The sequence below is a fragment of the Myxocyprinus asiaticus genome, chromosome 50, assembly GCF_019703515.2.
Source record: "Myxocyprinus asiaticus isolate MX2 ecotype Aquarium Trade chromosome 50, UBuf_Myxa_2, whole genome shotgun sequence".
NCBI classification, from domain to species: Eukaryota; Metazoa; Chordata; class Actinopteri; order Cypriniformes; family Catostomidae; genus Myxocyprinus; species Myxocyprinus asiaticus.
The window spans coordinates 12,883,086-12,903,981 of NC_059393.1; the positions used below are offsets into that span (position 1 = coordinate 12,883,086).

The 20,896-nt window shown below is 39.3% G+C and overlaps 1 protein-coding gene across 1 annotated transcript in view; it reads left to right on the plus strand.

Moving 5' to 3' along the window:
* The window catches only part of LOC127439274 (calmodulin-regulated spectrin-associated protein 2-like), a 65,688-nt gene that overhangs the window by 35,711 nt on the left and 9,081 nt on the right, over positions 1–20,896 (plus strand). Inside the window, exons 6-15 of the mRNA XM_051695492.1 lie at positions 1,842–1,874; positions 2,472–2,613; positions 4,135–4,274; positions 14,568–14,658; positions 14,748–14,844; positions 14,980–15,017; positions 15,110–15,179; positions 15,575–17,612; positions 19,100–19,236; positions 19,328–19,548. Coding sequence (XP_051551452.1) covers positions 1,842–1,874; positions 2,472–2,613; positions 4,135–4,274; positions 14,568–14,658; positions 14,748–14,844; positions 14,980–15,017; positions 15,110–15,179; positions 15,575–17,612; positions 19,100–19,236; positions 19,328–19,548 — 3,007 coding nt within the window. The remainder of the gene's footprint in view (positions 1–1,841; positions 1,875–2,471; positions 2,614–4,134; positions 4,275–14,567; positions 14,659–14,747; positions 14,845–14,979; positions 15,018–15,109; positions 15,180–15,574; positions 17,613–19,099; positions 19,237–19,327; positions 19,549–20,896) is intronic.

Here is a 20,896-nt window from a genome sequence, read left to right on the forward strand (position 1 = left end):
TCATATTATATAAACGTAGAGGGTTGTTCACTCTGAATGCTTTTTGTGTCCATCTACGCTCTTTTGCATTGTTTTTTCTTTGCAAACCTGCGCTAGACAGACATCTTTGACCCCTGCGCTGCATCGAGCTGTTTTTTCAGACGGTGTGTCGGGTAAAAAAGAATGTCAACTTTTAAAACCACAGCTCGAGACACCTGAGTTCTGTTACATGCTTTGCGCTGCAACCTTCTACAGACATGTTGGAGAAAGAATCGCCATTGGATAGTAAATTTTTATTTTTACTCGCCAGACTTTTGGCGACATGTAAGCGTAGTGCAACTGAAAACAGAAAAAGACATTAAACAAACTGAGAAGGGGGCATCTTCACATATATATAGTAGTCATATAATTGACATCACACAATATAGTATGCACGATTGTACATTTTATTTTGTATTTCACTTTTCATCATTTTAATCACATTTTAGCTTTTCTTAAAATTTACTAATTTCACATTCTGTCAATTCATATGTCATGAAATTGCATTTTTAATTATGATACAAGCTGTTGCCTCTATTTGAAATTTCAAACACATTTAAAAAAAATATATTTACAAGGTTGGAACCTAATAATTAACATAGAATTACACACATAACAATAGGGCTATAATTTTATAATTACAATTTATAATTACATTATAAGAATTATAATTTATGTGCTACTATATCAAAACTACTATACAAAAAAAAAATGCACATTTTAACAAACCCTTGCATAGATGCAGCATGAGCCTATTTGTTAAATTCTTTAATATTTACAGTGTTTTCTGACGTTAAAATATTTCATAATGTATGATTGTGCCTTTATATATACATTTATTACACATACTAAATTTTTTTTAAATGTTTTTATATACACTTGTATGATTTACATTGAGTTTACATTGACATGAATAACAAGCACTATTATTAATTGGTACTGTCTCTTTAAGACAATGGCTGCTCCGCAAGCAAGTGTTTACGATTGAAACCAATTTTCACCAATTGATTTTTCACCAATTTAACTGAAGGGATACTAAAACAGACATGAAATGAAAATAGGGTGCGTGGATCTCATCTTTGGTCACAAAATACACAGAACGAGCCAAAAGAAAACGTTTACGTGCATAATAAGTATTGACTTGCTTGTACAAATATTTATTGTACAAGTTCTCAAATTTAAATGTACAAGCTCTTGAGTTTTGCAACACTTTTTACCTTCCAACAGCCATTCAACAGGGCAGGCGTGTTACTGATCTGTATACAGACATTTCGTGGAAAAGTGTAGCCAAATAAGGTAAATTTCCTTCAAAGTGCACACTCACGACACACAACACGCTGTACAAGACGAGACTGAATCCAGCTTCGTAACTGCCATTTTCTTATTCAGTAAATGGATTTCGCTGCGTCGCCTATACAAAACTCTGTAACTGGCGAGTGAAATCTTAATACTTACTTACCATTTGCTAATAACAGACATATTTTAGTCGCATAGAGCGAAATTTAGTTGCATATGCATGTGAGGGCTGCACTGTTTCTAGCTTTTGGTAGTGCAATGACGTATTCGGTCTAAACAGCCCCATACACTGTCCTAACTAGATGTGAACGATTAAGCGGCAAACAAATTGAGACGCTCCAAAAGCGTCTGTCTGATGCATGTGTACATTGATGCGTCCTTAGAATAGCTTTTACAATAAATCTGTCTTGGAAAAATTAAATTGCAAAATGGATTACTGTGGACTGCTGACTGCGTTAAATTAGCTCTGCCGCTGATGTGATTATTCTCTCTTTTTTCTCTCTCATTCATTGTTTGACTGGCTGAAGTCTCCAACCAAGTGGTATATGAAGCTGGTTCCTGTAAGTGTGATTCTGTGCAGTGAATTATGTCATCCCCACTTCTTCCATCTCATCATCTTTTTGTTTCCATAACAATTTTTGTTGTCTTCAGTTTCATTACTGTCGCCAGTGACTAGCTACATATAATAATAACACTACGGAAAAATAACAGCTTAAACCAGCCTAAGGTAGTTACCTGGTCTCCCTGCCTGGCCAGGCTGGTTAGGCTGGCCCGTTTGGATGGTTTTAAGGGGGGTTTGGGCACTTTTCAACTGGTCAGGCTGGGAGACCAGCTGGCCGACCAGTTAAGCAAGCTAAACTCCAGCTTGGCCAGTCTGGGAGACCACATAGACCATCTTAAACCAAGCGAAGGCTTGCAAACCATCTTAGTTTTAATTTATTTAATTTACAGTATATTAGTTTGGGTATAAAATTAATTTGAGTTACCATCCATGGGATTCGTCCATTCCCATTAGTTGAAATTCCCTTTGCATGCCTTTAGCAATGTAATTGTGGAATGAGCTAGCGGAATCTATTACATGCAATGTAAAATGTCCATAGATTATCAGACAACAGTTTTACCCCAGCAAATAGATTATGTTTGTCTGTTTGCCCTAGGCACGTTACAGAAAGGAGCAGGTTCTGCCCAAGATGGTACCCTGGATCCCTCCACTAGACAGCCTGCTGAAGGACAGCACAGATGGCTGTGCCCTCGCCGCCCTGTTTCACTTCTACTGCCCCTCCATCGTCAGCCTGGGGGGTACGTACACCTGCCAAACTCCTCTCCAGTGTATGTGCACAAAATATTGCAATTTTTATAGCATGCTAGATTAGGATCAGTGAGATCAGAGAATGTTGAAAATAGTATGCAAAAGGTGCCCATATGGTGTACTACTCAGGTTGGAATTAAGTACGCATCCATGCAAGCTTTTGAACTGGTATTGCCCACAACCTCTTGTACTACACAAGAGAATTGGTTCTCTGGTACTCTAAAGTAGAGGTCGACCGATAGTGGATTTTGCAGATACCGATAACTTAGGTGGTGGAAAAGGCAGATAATCGTTTAATCGGGCGATGGTTTTTAAAACAGATTCATAGAATGTAAAAAAAAAAAGAAAATTGATCTTACTATGACAGGCACAGACACAGAGGCTACAAGAGTCATTTTTTGTTCAACCAAAACTCCGATAATAACCAGAAGCTATTAAGATTTGATACATAACATGGGACTTTTATAAACAAGCCCGAAACACACTGGGGACTCATTTGAAATGAGGGAGAATTAGCTTTATATGTGCTTTATATTTAAGTATTTACCTGTTCTTTTATTTTCTTTTATTTTTTTGGTTTTTTATAGCCTTTATATTCATGAGATAAAAGGTTTTGTATTTATATTGTATATATTAGACCAGATGAGGAATAAGGTTTTTATTCACAAGATATGAAGTTGGGAGGTACGAAGTATATGCTCACGCTTTCTAACTGTAGAATCTTCCAGCGGCAGCCACAAAGGAACTTGGGGGAATAATAATATATTTTTTAAAAACATCAGCAACTATCGGCATAGATTTTTGGCGATAACCGATAATTCCAAAAAGCAGCTATCTGCACAGATTAATTGGTAAAACCGATATATTGGTCTATCTACTGTACGATGCAATTTTATGACATTCTATGCCTGAATACTGGTCGACAAGTTTGTGTCATACTTAGAAGCTACTGTTACTAGTGCAGTATATATGATTCATACTTAGTCAAAGTATTCAAATTGGCATATAGCTGCAAAAATATCTAAATCCAGAGAATATGAAGTGTAATTAGTGTCTTAATAAGACAAGCCTGAAATTAAGAGAGATTGAGAACCAACAAGTGTTAGGGCAGAAAGGGTCAACAGGCAGTGAGGTAATTAGGGTAACCTGCACAAGCACTGAGAGGATTTCATTAATAATAGTTGCAATATTTAGATGATTATCTCTCAAATGAAATTTCTCAGTAAACACAATAGTTTAGTGGAAGTCTTATGTAACTCTGAAGTCCGTTTTAATCTAATCACAATGAAGAAGGGGTTCATATTAGAAGTGGTTCTCCACCTAGCTGTGAAATCAAATGATGGAAGCAATCAGCAGTTTATCTCCAAAAGCTTTCCTGGACTTACCACATGACTGTCAGTGAGGCTCCTTGATTAATGGTCTACTCTGTGATTGGTCAAGCACTTACAGAATCTTCCCAAAAGTTTGGATAAGCTGTTTCAGTGCTTAGTAGAATCTTCTCTGATTTACAGACATTTGCCTGAAGGAGACCATGTCACTGGCAGACAGTTTGTACAACCTGGAGCTCATCCAGGACTTCTGCAAGGAGCACTTGAACCGCTGCTGCCACTTCAGTCTGGAGGACATGCTCTACGCTCATTCTTCCATCAAAGTAAGCCTTCATTGTTTGTTTGGTTGTTGTTTGGTAGGAGAACCTGTTTAAGTTCCACAAAAAACATTTTATTCTTTAGAAAACCATGTACTGGTGCTTTAAACTTTAAAGAACCCTAATGGCCTTTCCTCAGTAGAACCAATACTGGTCTGAAGAACCTACAAAGTAACATCAATACTTCAAAGAACCATAAAGACAACTTAGAAACCTATACAATGACAAAAGATTCTTGTTAAATGAATTTTTTTCTGAGCGTGTTATAAAGAACCATTGAAGAATGTTTTTTTAAGGCCTGAAATATACTCTATGCGAGTGTGTGAATGATTGCAATTTGTAACACAACACAAGTACACGTTGCGTTTTTTACATGTACTTGTACTACTATCCAACATACACTATATTGCCAAAAGTATTCGCTCACCCATCCAAATAATTGAATTCAGGTGTTCCAATCACTTCCATGGCCACAGGTGTATAAAATGAAGCACCTAGGCATGCAGACTGCTTCTACAAACATTTGTGAAAGAATGGGCCGCTCTCAGGAGCTCAGTGAATTCCAGCGTGGTACTGTGATAGGATGCCACCTGTGCAACAAGTCCAGTCGTGAAATTTCCTCGCTACTAAATATTCCACAGTCAACTGTCAGTGGTATTATAACAAAGTGGAAGTGATTGGGAATGACAGCAACTCAGCCACGAAGTGGTAGGCCACGTAAAATGACAGAGCGGGGTCAGCGGATGCTGAGGCGCATAGTGCACAGAGGTCGCCAACTTTCTGCAGAGTCAGTCGCTACAGACCTCCAAAGTTCATGTGGCCTTCAGATTAGCTCAAGAACAGTGCGTAGAGAACTTCATGGAATGGGTTTCCATGGCCGAGCAGCTGCATCCAAGCCATACATCACCAAGTGCAATGCAAAGCGTCGGATGCAGTGGTGTAAAGCACGCCGCCACTGGACCCTAGAGCAGTGGAGACGCGTTCTCTGGAGTGACGAATCACGCTTCTCCATCTGGCAATCTGATGGACGAGTCTGGGTTTGGCGGTTGCCAGGAGAACGGTACTTGTCTGACTGCATTGTGCCAACTGTGAAGTTTGGTGGAGGGGGGATTATGGTGTGGGGTTGTTTTTCAGGAGCTGGGCTTGGCCCCTTAGTTCCAGTGAAAGGAACTCTGAATGCTTCAGCATACCAAGAGATTTTGGACAATTCCATGCTCCCAACTTTGTGGGAACAGTTTGGGGATGGCCCCTTCCTGTTCCAACATGACTGCACACCAGTGCACAAATCAAGGTCCATAAAGACATGGATGAGCGAGTTTGGTGTGGAAGAATTTGACTGGCCTGCACAGAGTCCTGACCTTAACCCGATAGAGCACCTTTGGGATGAATTAGAGCGAAGACTGCGAGCCAGGCCTTCTCGTCCAACATCAGTGTCTGACCTCACAAATGCGCTTCTGGAAGAATGGTCAAAAATTCCCATAAACACACTCCTAAACCTTGTGGAAAGCTTTCCCAGAAGAGTTGAAGCTGTTATAGCTGCAAAGGGCGGGCTGACGTCATATTAAACCCTATGGATTAAGAATGGGATGTCACTTAAATTCATATGCATCTAAAGGCAGATGAGCAAATACTTTTGGCAATATAGTGTACTTTGCAATGCAACAACACTGTAAAGAACAATTGAAAAGTGTTTATTTTTCAGTCCTGAAATATACATCGCACGAATATGTGAAAACAAATACCTCCACAAGCTTGATGTTTGTGTCAGATTGCAATTCGTAATGCAGCGCAAGTACACACTGTAAGGAAACAAGGAAAAACAAGGAAACTTGTTGCAGGGAAACCAGATGAAATTGCAACGTGTACTTGAGTTGCTTTATGAAGTGCGATCTGACGCACTTTGCATTTGAAGAATATTTATTTTTAATGCTCGAAATATATGCTACACAAGTATGTGAACGCAAATGCTTCTACTTCCATCTCAATGTCACGCATTGTGACGCATGTGTTGTGAACTGTCAGATCGCAATTCATAATGCAACACAAGTAAACACTGCATTTTCAGCTTGTTGTATGGCAACAAACTGAAAATGCAACATTTACTTGTGTTGCTCTATGAATTGTGATCTGACACACTTCGCAACGCTGTAAACAACTATTGAAAAACGTTTATATTAAAGGCCCGAAATAGTATATGCTTTGTATGTGAACACAAACGCTTCTACTGCCACACATCTCGATGTCACGCATTGTTGCATTGTGAAGTGTGTCAGATTACAATTCGTTATTTTCATGGTTGTCGCAAAGGTGCTATAGCATAACTGCTCTTCTTCTACATTCAGTTTTCTTATTCATGATGGAATAGTTTGAGGAGAATCTTGCTGAGTAAGTTATATCTTGTAAACATGTTTATGTGTTTAGTGTATAGTAAGCTGTTACTACAATTTTTTCCAATCAGTGCATTCAGATTTAATATTATAAACTGGATTCACAATTTAGGCAATATATTATCAATGATTAGAGACTGAGTCTGTCATATTTTTCTGTCAAAATTAAATATCTTATTTTAAAAGCATATTTTGTTGAATTAGGCCCTATGTTATAACTGCAGTCCTAGGAAATAGTGTGGCAAATTAGTTGGGTTCACAGCATATGTGACTGGGTGGAATGCAGTTATTTTGAGCTCTTCTTTCACACTGGTGCAAGTGCCAACCATGGGAGCTGGCTTTATTCCTGTTAGCCAAAAGCATAAGGCGTGCTTTCAAACAATGGTGGTTAAACCAGTCTGCTCATGGAATCAGATTCTATAAAGACTAATGCATTGTCTAAGACAACAACACTTAAACATAGAGATACAAAGGCTGTATATCACAAATAAAATACCCAGCACACGTTTAAATTAAGGGAACCTGTGTATCTATGCAGGTGATACATATACAGGTGCATCTCAATAAATTAGAATGTCGTGGAAAAGTTCATTTATTTCAGTAATTCAACTCAAATTGTGAAACTCGTGTATTAAATAAATTCAATGCACACAGACTGAAGTAGTTTAAGTCTTTGGTTCTTTTAATTGTGATGATTTTGCTCACATTTAACAAAAACCCACCAATTCACTATCTCAAAAAATTAGAATACATCATAAGACCAATAAAAAAAACATTTTTAGTGAATTGTTGGCCTTCTGGAAAGTATGTTCATTTACTGTATATGTACTCAATACTTGGTAGGGGCTCCTTTTGCTTTAATTACTGCCTCAATTCGGCGTGGCATGGAGGTGATCAGTTTGTGGCACTGCTGAGGTGGTATGGAAGCCCAGGTTTCTTTGACAGTGGCCTTCAGCTCATCTGCATTTTTTGGTCTCTTGTTTCTCATTTTCCTCTTGACAATACCCCATAGATTCTCTATGGGGTTCAGGTCTGGTGAGTTTGCTGGCCAGTCAAGCACACCAACACCATGGTCATTTAACCAACTTTTGGTGCATTTGCCAGTGTGGGCAGGTGCCAAATCCTGCTGGAAAATGAAATCAGCATCTTTAAAAAGCTGGTCAGCAGAAGGAAGCATGATGTGCTCCAAAATGTCTTGGTAAACGGGTGCAGTGACTTTGGTTTTCAAAAAACACAATGGACCAACACCAGCAGATGACATTGCACCCCAAATCATCATAGACTGTGGAAACTTAACACTGGACTTCAAGCAACTTGGGCTATGAGCTTCTCCACCCTTCCTCCAGACTCTAGGACCTTGGTTTCCAAATGAAATACAAAACTTGCTCTCATCTGAAAAGAGGACTTTGGACCACTGGGCAACAGTCCAGTTTTTCTTCTCCTTAGCCCAGGTAAGACGCCTCTGATGTTGTCTGTGGTTCAGGAGTGGCTTAACAAGAGGAATACGACAACTGTAGCCAAATTCCTTGACATGTCTGTGTGTGGTTGATGCCTTGACCCCAGCCTCAGTCCATTCCTTGTGAAGTTCACCCAAATTCTTGAATCGATTTTGCTTGACAATCCTCATAAGTCTGCGGTTCTCTCGGTTGGTTGTGCATCTTTTTCTTCCACACTTTTTCCTTCCACTCAACTTTTTGTTTACATGCTTGGATACAGCACTCTGTGCACAGCCAGCTTCTTTGGCAATGAATGTTTGTGGCTTACCCTCCTTGTGAAGGGTGTCAATGATTGTCTTCTGGACAACTGTCAGATCAGCAGTCTTCCCCATGATTGTGTTGCCTAGTGAACCAAACTGAGAGACCATTTTGAAGGCTCAGGAAACCTTTGCAGGTGTTTTGAGTTGATTAGCTGATTGGCATGTCACCATATTCTAATTTTTTGAGATAGTGAATTGGTGGGTTTTTGTTAAATGTGAGCCAAAATCATCACAATTAAAAGAACCAAAGACTTAAACTACTTCAGTCTGTGTGCATTTAATTTATTTAATACACGAGTTTCACAATTTGGTTGAATTACTGAAATAAATGAACTTTTCCACGACATTCTAATTTATTGAGATGCACCTGTATATATAAACACTGGCGGCCAAAGTTTTGGAATAATGTACAGATGTTGCTGTTTTGGAAGGAAATTGGTACTTTAATTCACCAAAGTGGCATTCAACTGATCACAAAGTATAGTCAGCACATTACTGATGTAAAAAACAGCACCATCACTATTTGAAAAAAGTAATTTTTGATCAAATCTAGACAGGCCCCATTTCCAGCAGCCATCACTCCAACACCTTATCCTTGAGTAATCGTGCTAAATTGATAATTTGGTACTAGAAAATCACTTGCCATTACATCAAACACAGTTGAAAGCTATTTGGTTCGTTAAATGAAGCTTAACATTGTCTTTGTGTTTTGTTTTTGAGTTGCCACAGTATGCAATAGACTGACATGTCTTAAGGTCAATATTAGGTCAAAAATGACAAAAAAGAAACAGCTTTCTCTAGAAACTTGTCAGTCAATCATTGTTTTGAGGAATGAAGACTATACAATGCTTGAAATTGCCAAAAAAAACGAAGATTTCATACAAAGGTGTACACTACAGTCTTCAAAGACAAAGAACAACTGCTCTAATAAGTACAGAAAGAGATGTTGAAGGTCAGATGTACAACTAAACAAGAGGATAAGTACATCAGAGTCTCTAGTTTGAGAAATAGACGCCTCACATGTCCTCAGCTGACAGCTTCATTGAATTCTACCCGCTCAACACCAGTTTCATGTACAACAGTAAAGAGAAGACTCAGGGGTGCAGGCCTTATGGGAAGAATTGCAAAGAAAAAGCCACTTTTGAAACAGAAAAACAAAAAGAAAAGGTTAGAGTGGGCAAAGAAACACAGACATTGGACAACAGATAATTGGAAAAGAGTGTTATGGATCTTAACCCCATTGAGCTTTTGTGGGATCAGCTAGACTGTAAGATGTGTGAGAAGTGCCCGACAAGACAGCCACATCTATGGCAAGTGCCACAGGAAGTGTGGGGCGAAATGTCACCTGAGTATCTGGACAAACTGACAGCTAGAATGCCAAGGATCTGCAAAGCTGTCATTACTGCATGTGGAGGATTTTTTTGATGAGAACTCTTTGAAGTAGTCAAATTGTAATAGTAATTTTTCACGTTATTAATGTCCTGACTATACATTGTGATCAGCTGAATGCCACTTTGGTGAATAAAAGTACCAATTTCTTTCCATAACAGCAAAATCTGTACATTATTCCAAACTTTTGGCCGCCAGTGTGTATGTGTATATATATATATATATATATATATATATATATATATATATATATATATATATATACACAAACGGGCTGGTTTGAGTATTTCTGTAACTGCTGATCTCATGGGATTTTCACACACAACAGTCTCTAGAATTTACTCAGAATGGTGCCAAAAACAAAAAAACATCCAGTGAGCAGCAGTTCTGTGGATGGCAATGCCTTGTTGATGAGAGAGGTCAACAGAGAATGGCCAGACTGGTTCAAACTGACAAAGTCTACGGTAACTCACATAACCGCTCTGTACAATTGTGGTGAGATGAATATTATCTCAGAATGCTATTCTGAGATGCGGGTTGGCGCTGTTTTGGCGGCACGAGGGGAACCCACACAATATAGGCAGGTGGTTTTAATGTTGTGGCTGATCGGTGTATTGAATGCCAGACGGCATTCCGGGCCGTGTCATCAGAGCGTGCGTGAACCAGCTGGCTGGTGTTTTTACAGACATTTTCAACCTTTCCCTCTCTTTGTCTGTAGTCCCCACATGCTTTAAAACGTCCACCATTGTGCCTGTTCCAAAGCAATCAAAAATAACTTGCTTAAATGACTGGCATCCTGTTGCTCTGACCCTCATTATCAGCAAATGCTTTGAGAGACTAATCAGAGATTACATCTGCTCTGTGCTGCCTCTCTCTCTAGACCCATTGCAGTTTGCTTACCGCAACAACCGCTCCACTGATGATGCCATTGCATCTACAATACACACTGCTCTCTCCCACCTGGAAAAAAAGAACACTTATATGAGAATACTGTTTGCAGACTACAGCTCAGCATTCAACACCATAGTGCCCTCCAAGCAAGATGAGAAACTCCGGGCTCTGGGCTTAAACAGCTCGCTGTGCAGCTGGATCCTGGACTTCCTGTCAAGCAGATGCCAGGTGGTTAGAATAGGCAGCAACATCTCCTCATTACTGACCCTCAACACTGGAGCCCCACAGGGCTGTGTTCTCAGCCCACTCTTGTATTCCTTGTACACACATGACTGTGTGGCAACACATAGCTCCAATGCCATCATTAAGTTTGCTGATGACACGACAGTGGTAGGTCTCATCACTGACAATGATGAAACAGCCTACAGAGAGGAGGTGCACACTCTGACACACTAGTGTCAGGAGCACAACCTCTCCCTCAATGTCAGTAAGACAAAGGAGCTTGTGGTGGACTTCAGAAGAAAAGACAGAGAATACAGTCCCATCACCATCAATGGAGCACCAGTGGAGAGAGTCAGCAGCTTCAAGTTCCTGGGTGTCCACATCACTGAGGAACTCAAATGGTCCATCCACACTGAAGTCATTGTGAAGAAGGCTCATCAGCGCCTCTTCTTCCTGAGACGGCTGAGGAAGTTTGGAATGAACCGCCACATCCTCACACGGTTCTACACCTGCACTGTAGAGAGCATCCTGACTGGCTGCATCTCCGCCTGGTACGGCAATAGCACCGCCCACAACCGCAAAGCACTGCAAAGGGTGGTGCGAACTGCCAGACACATCATCGGAGGTGAGCTTCCCTCCCTCCAGGAAATATATACAAGGCGGTGTGTGAAAAAAGCTCGGAGGATCATCAGAGACTCCAGCCACCCGAGCCATGGGCTGTTCTCACTGCTACCATCAGGCAGGCGGTATCGCAGCATCAGGACCCGCACCAGCCGACTCCATGATAGCTTCTTCCCCCAAGCAATCAGACTTTTGAACTCTTGATCTCCCACGATCAACATACATCAGCACTGCACTTTATTACTCTTATATCTCACACCGGACTGTCATAAATTATTATTATTATTATATTATATTCTCTCTTAACAACTTACTATCAACCGACAGCCTGAATATCAATACAGTACAATACTGTACATTCTATATATACTACTATATATACTTTTTTATATTTTTTTTAATTTTTATTGTATAATGTGTATTCTATATTGTGTGTATTATATACTGTACAGTGTATGTTATTATTTGTATATTGTGTTGTGTGTAATTATGTGTATATTAGACTTTAAATTGTGTTGTGTTAATTTGATGTTTATTGTAAATTGGTATATGTCTCATCACTGTCACGACTGCTATGTTGATCGGAACTGCACCCAAGAATTTCACACACCATTGCACTTGTGTATATGGCTGTGTGACAGTAAAGTGATTTGATTTGATTTGATTTGGATACAGCTATGGAAAAAATTAAGAGACCACTGCAAAATTATCAGTTTCTCTGGATTGACTATTTATTGGTTTGTATTTGATTAAAATGAAAAAAAAATGTATTCTATAAAGTACTGACAACATTTCTCCCAAATGCTGGAAAAACCAATCCAGTTGGAGAACTTGTCAGAGCAGAAGGAAGCAAGTTTTCTTTCCAGGATAACCTTGTACGTAGCTTGATCCATGCATCCTTCACAAAGACGAATCTGCCCGATTCCTCATCACCGATCCTCGACCAAGTTTCACAGTGGGTGTGAGACACTGTGGCTTGAAGGTCTCTGCAGGTCTCAGTCTAACCATTAGATGTCCAGGTGGAGGATGAGTGATGATCTGGGGGTGCAAGCTGAGGCAAATATAGTATGTACATAGCAAAAAAAAAAAGTGTGTGTGTGTATATATATATATACACACACACACACACACACAGTATATGTTGTCAGTACTTTATAGAATAAAATTAAAATGTTCATTTTACTCAAACACATATCTATAAATAGTAAATCCAGAGAAACTTATAATTTTGCAGAGATCTATTAATTTTTTCCAGAGCTGTGTGTGAGTGTGTGTGTGTGTGTGTGTGTGTGTGTGTGTGTATATATATATATATATATATATATATATATATATATATATATATTTTTTTTTTTTTTTTTTTTTTTTTTTTTTTTGCTGTGTACATACTATATTTGCCTCAGTTTGTTTCAAGTTTTAAAAAATGTAAAAAATGTCCAATTTCCTAAATCTGCCAACAATTGATCAGGCATTGCAAGCATGAGGCTTCTCTTCTGTTCTACTATTCTATTCTATTGTAATTTGCGCCCTACAGTGTACTAAGCTAGTCTTGACTGTTGTGCTTTGCTGTGGCTGAACAGCCCAAGGGAGTATCATCTCACAAACAGTCAACACAAGAACGCTCGGTGTTTGGCAACTACACTGCCGACATGCTCACAGCGCTCGCTAAACTACAGTAGGGGACATTATACATGTATGACAGCTCGAAACCTCATCAGTACCATTAAAGAAAAAAAAGATTCCTCTAATTAATGCAGTTCATTCATTCACAAATGATAAACATTTACTTAGGTGTCCACCATTAACTAGCCTGGTCTGGTCTTTTTGAACCAAGCTGGTCTTTTTAGCAAGAAAGGTCACTAGGCCACAACAGCCCTCTGGGTAATTTATGTTTTTATGATTTTAGAACGTGCATGTTAGATTGAAAGTAAAAAAGAAAAGTGATTTTATAGGCTTATAATGCTTGTAAAATGTTCACACCTTTTGTGTGAATAAGAAAGTAGATAGACAGATGGGGGAAAGAGCACATTTGCCATCTGGGCACAGACTCTCAGCCACTCCACAAAAATGATCAGCAGAGTGCTGCTTTATTTTTTTCATCACTCACTGGCAATAGCAATGTTAAATAGGATTTTATTGCATTATTTCTCACGAAAAGGTGAATTTGACAATGGAGTATTTGAATAATTTGTCAGTATGTAGCTTTGTCTTAGTTAATTGACTGTAAATTTATCTTGTGACAAGTGTCAGTATTATATTAATGAAGGCTTTTGCAAAGACATAGGGTGATCATATGTATATGATCAATAAACAGTTTAATAATTTTGTTATATGGACTGCATGTGGCTTTGACAGTCTAGGGCCATAAAAAAGGAAGGTCTTTCTTTGTTTAAAGTCAATTAAATGCTGAGGTAATGTCTTCTGGGATTGGCCTCTGTTAATTGCTGGTGTTGCCCTGTGCCTTTAAACTGCTGAATGCAATTTCTGCTGAGTGGGAATTGTGTATCAGAGGCATTTTTAATCATGTCAGGTAGTCTCTGCAGATTCAAGGTCATAAATGCTGTAGTCTTGGCATAATGAAAAGGTTGTTGAGCACAGACCAAAGAAAATAAAACTAATTGTGTATGTGTGTGATTGTTTGTGCGTTAATTAGATAGACCAAGCAAAAAAACCTTAATTTGTCACATTTGTATTACATGTTATAAAACAATTAAATTTGTAGGAAAAGACCAGCGTGTTGGTGGAGCCCATTGATTAACTATTGGGATTTTGAGGATTGCAGAGACATCTTCTGGGAAAGGAAAAATGTTGCAAAGACCAATTTTATAAAAGCACAGAAATTGCTTTTAAATTTAAAACAAATGTAAAAAAAATAAAATAAATACTGTGCAAATGTACTGTTGGTAATGTTTATTTTTAAGGCCTGAAATATACGCTAAGCGAGTATGTGAATGCAAACTATATCACACATCGTTATTTCTTATTTCAATAGAAATAAGTTTACAGGTTTTAATTAATTTATTTTTTTTACAGAATAACTACCTTGTTTTTATGGCTGAGCTCTTCTGGTGGTTTGAGGTTGTAAAGCCACCTTTTGTTCAACCTCAAGTGTTGGACTCTGAAGGTAAACTACCCTTACTACAGAACCTTTTTGCCCGAAAAATTCCTCAATGATCTTTACATTCATATTATGACATTTGTCTTGATTTTTAGCACCAGCCCCCTCACTGAAAAATCTGCCATCTGTGCCCATCTCAAAAGTCACAAAGAGGAGTTTCATTGAAAGACCCCTAAGTCCAGACAGGCCAAGGTATCAAAAATCGTCTTTGTTTTGAGACTTGCCCCTTCCTGCTTTATTTACTCTCAATACCTGTAGCTGTTGAAATGGGACAATATTCATAGTTATTATATATCCAATTCCCTATTTTCATGTTATATTTTCAAGTCTCCCTCTCCGACCTCAACCACAGACTTCAGGCTCAGGTAAACAACCAAAACATTGCTTTTGTATAAATAAGTATCAAACTGAAGTATGTCCAGTACACATGTATAAGTTTTATATGTGGGCTTTTCAGGTGAGATCAAGCGATCAACCTCAATGTCATTTGTGGACAGCTTCTTGGGTACTTGGCCCAAAGAGAACAGGTTAGTTCATCTGACTGACAAGTCTTGAAACCATACAGTTTGAAACTACATGCTGTTGGATCTAGGTAATTTAAAAAAAATATATACTTGATTGACAATTGTTTAATGTTAATGATTAAAAATAGATTAGTAAAGAATTTACAATTAATACATTTTTTCACACTAATTATTGTCAATCAAGAATCTTTTAGAAAATGTACAAATTAATCAAATGTTCAAATTAAACATAAAAATGATCATATTGGATATTTTTTCTTTGTATTTTCACCATTTAATTACTCCTAATTACTCTTCTACTCTTCGATTAAATTATTAATGGCAAATACTCGACGATTGATTAATCATTAACAACCCTATTTGCCACCTATCCTTACTTCTTTGTGACTTTTCCACAGGTCTGCTGCTCAGGGAGTGTCCTTTGAAATCCCATTTGACAAAGAGAGCACTAGCCAAGCACCTCAATCAACAGGCCGAGGGATGACCCGGTCTGTTAGTACTGAAGGCTTTGGTTTCAAGGTGGCCCATGGTACCAGAGGCATCAAGAGAAATCTGTCCTTTCAAACTGTCAATGGCAAGAACATGGGCATCAAGGAGGAGGGCTGTCCTGACAGTCTGATTGGACATCAAAATGGCCGTCTCAATGGCTCAGAGCCACCAAGCATTGAAGAAGCCCTTGAGATCATCCACAACTCAGAGAAGCAGTCACAGAGCCCCAGGGCTAATGCACCCAGTGAGGGCTTCTTCCTTCACCTCCAGAGCAAAGGACAGTTGAACCCCAAATCCAAGGATGGTGATCTAGACTCAGTTTCAGAGTCTTCTAAAGGGGTTGCTAGCACATCCACCACAGAAGTCGATACTGGAATCCATGTGCGGACAGAGGACATTCAGGAGACTCTGGACGAGGACTCGTCCCTTAGGGATTGTACCATAAGCATGGAGCTTGACACGGATCAAGACTATGAGGCAAGAGCATGCCAGAGTCAGGGTTCCACTAGCCCATGTCCTAGCAGCATCAGCGGCAAGTCCCCTGCTGGAAGCACCTCAGCCCCTGCTCTCACACCTGGAGTTAAGTTGACCAGCTTTGCGGAACAGAAGTTCCGTAAGCTGAATCCAAACCTGGAGGCCAAAGGTGCCAGCTCCCAGGGCACAACCCCAGATGGTTCGGATCTCGGCATTCCGCACTCAGTCTCCTGGGCCCCTTCACCTGAAGTTAGCCCTGCACACCAACCATTCAAGGACCCTGACCAAGCAATGGCTGTGGAAATGGTTGAGTTGCGCATGAGACTTGAGGAGAAACGTCGCGCCATTGAGGCCCAGAAGAAGAAAGTGGAGGCGGCCTTTACCCGACACCGTCAGAAGATGGGACGCAGTGCTTTCCTCTCAGTGGTCAAGAGGAAAGGAAATGTCACCTCACCATCTCAGGAGGACACTCCCAGCTCAGAAGAAAGCAAGATGCCTGCAAAGACACCTCAGCCCGTGAAGTCACCGCTAAAGTCCTTGGGTGAGGATGGCACCTCCGAGGCGGACCTGATGGAGTACACTCATTCCATTGAGAAGCTCAATGCTTCACTGAGCTTCTTGCAGGCTGAAATGCAGCGGCTGGCCCAGCAACAGGAGCTAATCATCCATATGCGGGAGCAACAGGCTTGGATAGTGTCACCACCTCAGCCTTCTCCACAAAAACAGGTGCGAGAGCTCAAAGGGAGTGGAGCACACTCATCTGGGTCTCCGTCACCTGCAGATTCTCCTCGAGCGACACACCGTTCCCCTACAAACCTTAAGAGGAAGTCTGCTTCTTTCCATTCCAAGACCCCAAGGACACCCAGACCCAATGAGCTAAAGATCACTCCCTTCAACCGAGTCTTGACTGTTCCTCAGTCTGTGGACAGCATACCACGCCTCCGAAGGTTCTCCCCATCTCAGTCTGTATCGTGCTCCTTTTCGTACTTGGGAAATGAAAAGAAACCACAATCAGGAGTGGAAACCACAGACAAGGACCTTGAACAAGGCCTTGAGGCATTGTCTATTGAAGGTTCTTCTGAACGAACCTCTCCAACCAAAGAAACCCAACAGGCAGTTACAGAGGAAGTTGATTTATGTGCCAGTGACCCTGAAGATATAGTAAAAGAAAGTAGGAATGAGAATAAACAAACAAAGAAAAGGGAAGAACAGAAGAAGCCAACAGAAGAGATCAAACCTGCTGTGAATTCTAGTGTGTCGGAAGTATTATCGCAGCCAATAACAGAGACGGTCATTGTCACTCCCACTGAGAAACCAGTTGACATCACCAGTCAGGGCAACAGAAATCTGATTGAGGTTCCACTGTCTGTCCTCAAGCCCCTGGATGGACAGGCATTAGATGAAGGAGAAGAGGAGACATCAGGGGAAAATCAGGATGATGAGCAGAAAATGTGCTGTGGATTCTTCTTTAAGGTATTTATATGCCAGTGCCAGGGTAATTATAGCTTTGAAAACGTAATTTTTGATATTTTGGTTTTCAATTTCAGTTTAGTTTTAATATTGCATAAATAGTTTTTATTTCATTTGTATTTTTTTTAATTGGCTATTTAAAGTAGACCAATATAGATATGATCTAGGGACCAGAATATCATAGAGATTTGGTGGTTGGGCAGTAAAATGTCTTTCATATGACTTGCGTTGGGGTTTCAAGGCCAGCGTTAAGCGGTATTAATCTCAACAAGAATAGCATTGCAGAGAGTGTCTTGTTTTGATTTTAGAGCTGGCACTGCACACCTAATAATACAACATCTGAATTGTCCATTAATGCGTCGAAGGGTCAGCGGCAACAGGTTCAAAGCTGAAATTGTTTGAACTTTGAGCACCGCATTACACCTCTTGACAGAAGCGCAATGCAGCTCCAGCAGTAACTAGCTGAGAAACCGTATAACGACACACTGGCAACCACCCACTACACCCTAGCATTGTAGTGGCGAGTTTTACAAGAGCAAGTACCACTCACATTGTCTTGAGAACATTGAGAATATGTAATAATCAAGTTTTAGCTATTAAGCATTATAGAAAGACCCAAAACAAGATTCGGTCAGGACAATGTTGCTGGATGACCATAACACTATCTATAATATTTACCATAATCTATATCAATATTCTGAGTCTATGTTTATAAAACAATACAGTGGCTTAAGGAGGTTAGCTTGGGACAGATTACTGTTGCTGGATCTGTACTATATGCCATGCAGCTGTTTGATCTAGGTCAGAAAACTGGGGCATATAAATCATTTAGTGTATAATGTAAGTGTTCTGCAAGCAGTCTGAGTAGTGTAGCAGTCATATCTGGTTCATGCAGACAGGTCGCATCAACATCAGTATGTTTTTGCTGCCTTCAGATTTTTATGGATGCCTTTATAACGTACTATATATCTGGCTTATTTTTGAATGCTTGTTCACAGTGGAGCTACTAGATTATTCATGACATTTAGACACCAAAACAACTGACTCAAATTAGCTTAAAATAACAACCAGTTGTCCCAGTACAATTTCAAGCTACACATTAAAGACAAATTTCCATTGGAGCCATAGTCTTGTGGACAGTAATCCGAAATATGGAAAAATCACTCTTCTGCAGTATATTTGTGAATGGGGAAGATATACAAATTTCAATAAAAGGTAAAACAGGTTTACTTTTCTTACCCCATTGGCCAAATTTTTGTTTTCTTTTTTTAAGCATTTTGTTACATTTCTCTGAAAAAGAAAACTGAATTTGTTATGTAATGTTGCTAAGTAAATATATCTTGTTATGCGGATGTTTGGATGCTTTTACCAGAAAACAAGACAAAAATACTGATTATGAAATTAATTTTTTTGCAGTGTATATAGAGTGAACTAAAAGTAATTAACAGAGATGCTTGATGTCAATTCTGATGATGTGTTTATGTTGTCAGGACGACATGAAGGGAGAGGACAGTATGGCCATGAAGCGGGCGGCAATTCTGGAGAAAAGACTGAGAAGAGAACGAGAGAGCCAGCAGAGGAAACAACAGTTAGAGGCGGAGCTTGAGCAAAAGAAAGAGGAAGCCAGGTAACACCCAGATCAGCTAACATCACACATAAACTCCTCCCCCACATTTTGATTGGCTAAAATCCATTTAAATAATGGTCTCCTTTCATAGGTTGAAAGCAGAGGAAGACCGTGTGAAGAAGGAAGAAGATAAAGTGCGGCGGGAATTCATCAAGCAGGAGTACCTGAGGAGAAAGCAGCTGAAGCTCATGGAGGACATGGACACACTGGTCAAAGCGCGACCTGCTGGGGCCAAGCAGAGGAAACCACGGCCAAAATCCATCCACAGAGATGTGATGGAGTCACCCAAGACTCCTGTTAGGGCCATGGCAGGTAAAGGGCGAGCACCCCACTGACAAAGCCCAGTACTGCATGCTTTGTGCTTCTCTCAACGTTTTCCTGTCCAGCTCACTGCATTCCTCTGTATTTCTTTCTAACAAGTACTCTGGCATCTTTTTCACACTCACAGCATTTCTACTGAAAATAAAGTATTTTCTGGGTCACTACACTGAGATTTTACTAGTGATAGTAAAAAATGACCGATATATCGGCCAGGCCGATTATTAATTATCTATTGACAAATCTATTGGTAGATTTTGGAACTGACGCTAGGTAAAGTTAACACTTTTGTTAATCGGCCAAGCGAATGCGGATATAGACCTAAACCGATAATTGCAAAATGGTCAAATATCGGTAAACAGTTTCTGTTTTCAAGGATTTTCTTTTCAAGTTTAAGCAGATGTATAGAATATTGTACAAAATGAATGTTTGTTCCACCTTAGAAATTTTGTGGACATCTGATTTACTGTTGTTAAATTATGTATATTAGCATTTATATCGGCCATCCTTCTCTCTAGATATCGGCATCGGCCAACGTAAAAACTGTATCAGTCAACCACTATTTTTTACAAGCCATAAATTATAAAATGGAGTTGGACATTAAGAACTATTACAAACTTGTTTGTCATGAAATCTAAATAACATGAAGAGGAGGACCACATTTACATCCAAATGGATGTAAATTATGAATGCTGTAATTGTGAATGCTGTTACCTGTTCATATGAACGTCGAAATTAACACCCCTCGAATGCAGTATGTGTGGAATACGCTTAAAATGAAATGACACCTAAAAACGAATGCAATTTCTGGGAATTTCTGCAAAATCCCTTTTTGAGTAATTCTTTTCCTGCTCTTTCATTACAGATCATCTTTAGTTCAGGGTTCCCACCACGGTCATTGAAAACCTGAAAATATCATTCTAAAACAGGCCTGGAAATGCCAAGAAAATTTGTAAAATCCTAAAAAGTAATATTTTTCTAGTTGCTTTACTCTAAAATATTTCAGAAATTGATTATTTAAATTTAGAAATTACTCTTTGTGAGTGCAATCACTAAAAATGATTTTTATCATTTTCTTATCCAGTAATTATATGGAAAAGTCATTGAAATCCATTGGTCAAGAGGTGTGAGAACCCTGCTAGTTTCAACTTGTTTCTAAATATCTTTTCTAGACAATTTATAAATGTTTTTTCTAACACATTGGTTAAGCAACTTGAACCAATCTATCTCAGTTATTTTGCATTTCTTTCATGTCATGTTGGATAATTAATTTAGTCACAACATACCAGATAGATACGATATAATATATATATATATTTTTTTTTTTCAGATTAAATTTTTT